The 3,471-nt window shown below is 47.0% G+C and overlaps 1 protein-coding gene across 1 annotated transcript; it reads right to left on the minus strand.

Annotated features, from left to right (window-relative positions):
* Positions 1-534: 534 nt before the first annotated feature.
* Positions 535-3,117, minus strand: LOC135222333 (calponin homology domain-containing protein DDB_G0272472-like). The gene has a single exon (XM_064260417.1). The coding sequence runs from the start codon at positions 3,115-3,117 to the stop codon at positions 535-537; it is 2,583 nt and encodes an 860-aa protein (XP_064116487.1).
* Positions 3,118-3,471: the final 354 nt, after the last annotated feature.

Consider the following 3,471-nt stretch of genomic DNA (forward strand, 5'->3'; position numbering starts at 1 on the left):
CGGCTCTGGGATGGGCTGGCTAGTCCACCCACCCTCAGAGGCTAGGTTAAAATGTGGGTTTTCCACAGCAGGAAAATGAATCGGGTCATTCAGTCAAGCTCAGTTGCAGAGCTCCTCCTGACTGAGGCAAAAGGGCCAACACGATTGAGCCGCAGAATGGCCTGATGACTGTGGGGCTTAAAAACCACACCCAAAGCAGCATAAGAGGAACCACCATGAACACCTTCGGGGGTGGGGGATGGGGGGTGGATGGGCCTGGGGGGAGGCCCGGGGAGGGGGGGGTTCGAAGGTGTGGGGGGAAGTCCCTCTCACGCTGCTGAAGATGTGCTCTCAGCCTCACGGTCGCCGGGCCAGTCTGTGACTCGCTCACGTTAGCTCTTTTGTTTGACCTTTTTTTAAGGGGGAGTCACGGGATCACCTCCCCTCCTGCTGTAGAAGGCGAAGGCATCAAGATTTGCCTCTTTTCGCCTGCCTCCTCGGAACTGGTGCCTCGGACTTGGCCATCGAGACATCTTCTGTGCCCAGTTCCGCTGATCAACTCTCCTCTTTTTGATCTGGAGGCTCACTGTAAACTCCACAGTGCTTATTAGGACCTCCGTTCGTCGCTTCTGCCATTCTCTCATCTCCATGCACGACATCCTTCAAAGTCTGAGTTAGGACCTCCCACTGCCGCCCGTAGTTGGTCCTCTCACGTTGGGCTTCACAGTAGTTCCTGTGCTGGGTCTCCTTCCTCATTTGCAAGAGGTCAGACAGGTCCTCTTCTTGTCCTTCATCTTCCTTCTCCATTTCCCTGGTTTCATCCACAACTTCATTTCCATCCTGTGTAATGTGTTGCAGGTGGAAATTCCTCTGAGCTGTCCCATGGAGAAGTGTCATCAACAGGTATTTATCCTGTTGCCTCAAAGCCTCTTCCTGTCTCCTTAGACACTCTCTGAAACGTTGTTCTTGCCTCACCTCATGTTCCTCCTGTATCCTGCACTTTTCTGTCAACCTTTCACATTCTTTTCCAAGTTGCTGCAGTTCTTCCTTGAGTCTTTCTCCTTGGCCTAACAAATGGCGTATTTGGGTCTCCCTTTTCTGGACCTCTTCCTCTAATTCATTAGCAATTTTTTTGGCCTTCTCATCTGCTTCCTCCAGCAAGCTGTTCAGTTCATTCCCGTGATTAAGAGCGATGTCTAGCTTCTCTTCTAGGTCCTCTTTTTCAGATATTAATTTTCTTTCCTCATTTAAGAATCTTTCTATTTGGAGGTCCCTGTTGTCGAGCTCTTCTTTTAAGACTCTGAGGGAATTCTCCATCTCCTTCCTTCTCTTCTGTTCTGCCTCAAACAAGCTTTCAATCTCCCTCCTATAATGGAGAGCATCCTGTAAAAAGCTGTTTTGCTCTTTCTCCTTCACTAATGATTTCTTCAGTGAAGTTATTTCCAGGCAGTTTTCGTCTGCCTCTTCCTGGAGCCTGGAATTCTCCCCTCCTAACTCTGTGACCCACTTCCTCATGACCTGGACTTCTTCAGTCAAAATTTGGGTCTTCCTCCTCTCATTTCCTAGCTCCTTCTTCACTGAAGTCACTTCCATTTCCACTTCTTCTAACTCCTCAGCCAATCTCGCATTCTGTCCTCCTAATTCAGAGACCCAGTTCTTCATCACTTGTAGTTCTGCTTCGATGATCTCAGCTTTGAGTCTATTTTCCTCTTCCTTCAGCTCTAGTTCTCCTCGGATGAGACTTGCTATTATCCTTTCCTCCTCGCATTTCTTCTCCAGAAACTCTAATTCCTCCATAAGATCGTTGTTTAATTTCTCCATCCTCTCTCCTTCATATACAGCCCGTTTTAGGTCATCTTTCAAGTGCTGGTGTTCAGCCATGACTTCTTCATTTTGATGATGCAACTTTGCAATTTCATTCTTCATAACTGCTTCATGGTCAGCATTCTTTCTTAGCAAGAGGTCCTTTTCTGCCATTTGATTCTTGAGCCAAGCAATCTCCTCCTTCGCCTCCTTCCATAGCCGTTCCATTTCATCTGCAGCAACCCGACTCTCTTCCAGTTCTTCTGTCAATCTCTGCTTTTCTAGAGCCAGTTCTAAGGTCTCTTCCAGCCTAGATTCTTCGGCCCTTTCGCTTTCCAGATGGTCTTCCAGTTCCTGAAGATGGTTTCCATGACTGTTGTCATTCCAGCACACAACAAAGGCCAAGCCTGCCAACAAGGCCAAAACGGGAATGGCAAAGGCAAAGGCTGGCGTCATCAAGCTGTTCGGGGTTTCAACAGTTTCTGGACCATCTTCAGTACCTGTCAGTTCATCCAGTTCTAAGCTCTCCTCTGGCCGAGATACTTCGGTCATTTCGCTTTCCAGTTCATCTTCAGTATCTTCACATTTTATCATTTCTTCTGGTTCTTCCTGTTCTAAAAGATCTTCCAGTCTAGACGATTCGCACTTATCCATATTCAGGTCATTGTCACTATATTCCAGGTCTTCAAGTTCTAGACGATTTTCTAGTCTAGACACTTCATCTATATCTATTTCCAGGTCGTCCTCACTGTCTTCTAATTCCAGGTAGTCCTCGCTGTCTTCTTGTTCCAGGTCATCCTCGCTGTTGTCTTCTTCCAGGTCGTCCTCACTGTCTTCTAATTCCAGGTAGTCCTCGCTGTCTTCTTGTTCCAGGTCATCCTCGCTGTTGTCTTCTTCCAGGTTGTCCTCGCTGTCTTCTTGTTCCAGTTCATCCTCGCTGTCGTCTTCTTCCAGTTCGTCCATCTGTAGATTGTAGTCCGGTTTAAAGTCATCAGTTTCCAGATCTTCATCCAAATCATGAACTTTGCGTCCATAATTTCCGAATTTCCAGCAAACAGCAAAAGCCAAGCCTGCCAACAAGGCCAATCCGAAGATGGCAAAGGCAAAGGCTGGCTTCATCAAGCTGTTAGGTTCTGCAACAATTTTCGGTTCAAAAGAGTCAACGATTTCCGGTTCAAAAGAGTCAACAGCAGCACCAAGAGTATCATGTACTCGTAAACTGCCGTCGACTCCTTGATAACAGAGGAAATCAACCAAATCATTAATAGTCCAAGCGGTCAAGTCGCCTGCCACAACTCCTAATACCACAAGTAAACTGCTGTATAGCTGAAACATAGTGATTAATGTCAACCTTGACATCTGCTTCCTCTATGCCTTGATTTTAAAACTGCCACGGCACAGGATTCGGGATCCAGAGGCTCCGAAGAGCGCCTCCGTTTCCTGTCTCTGCTACGAAGGATTTCTTGTGCTCCTTTTTCTTCATTTTTTGTTGAGAAGTCTCTGGCTGCTCTGGAGACGCCGCAGCAGCGGCTGCTGCTGCTGTGAGTCCTTCTGAAGGATCTTAAGAAGGATCCAGGTCTTGTCGTCGATGGAATCCCTCGGATTCGTAAGTTTACTTTCCCAAGTCCAGAATTTTAACCAACCTATCCATACGCTAATTCCCTCTCTTTTTTTTTTCTTTTTTTGTCA

Source organism: Macrobrachium nipponense, chromosome 3, assembly GCF_015104395.2.
Source record: "Macrobrachium nipponense isolate FS-2020 chromosome 3, ASM1510439v2, whole genome shotgun sequence".
NCBI classification, from domain to species: domain Eukaryota; kingdom Metazoa; phylum Arthropoda; class Malacostraca; order Decapoda; family Palaemonidae; genus Macrobrachium; species Macrobrachium nipponense.

Bases quoted from the DNA above. Each gene is read 5' to 3' on its own strand.
- LOC135222333 (XM_064260417.1), bottom strand. From the start codon at position 3,117: ATGTTTCAGCTATACAGCAGTTTACTTGTGGTATTAGGAGTTGTGGCA.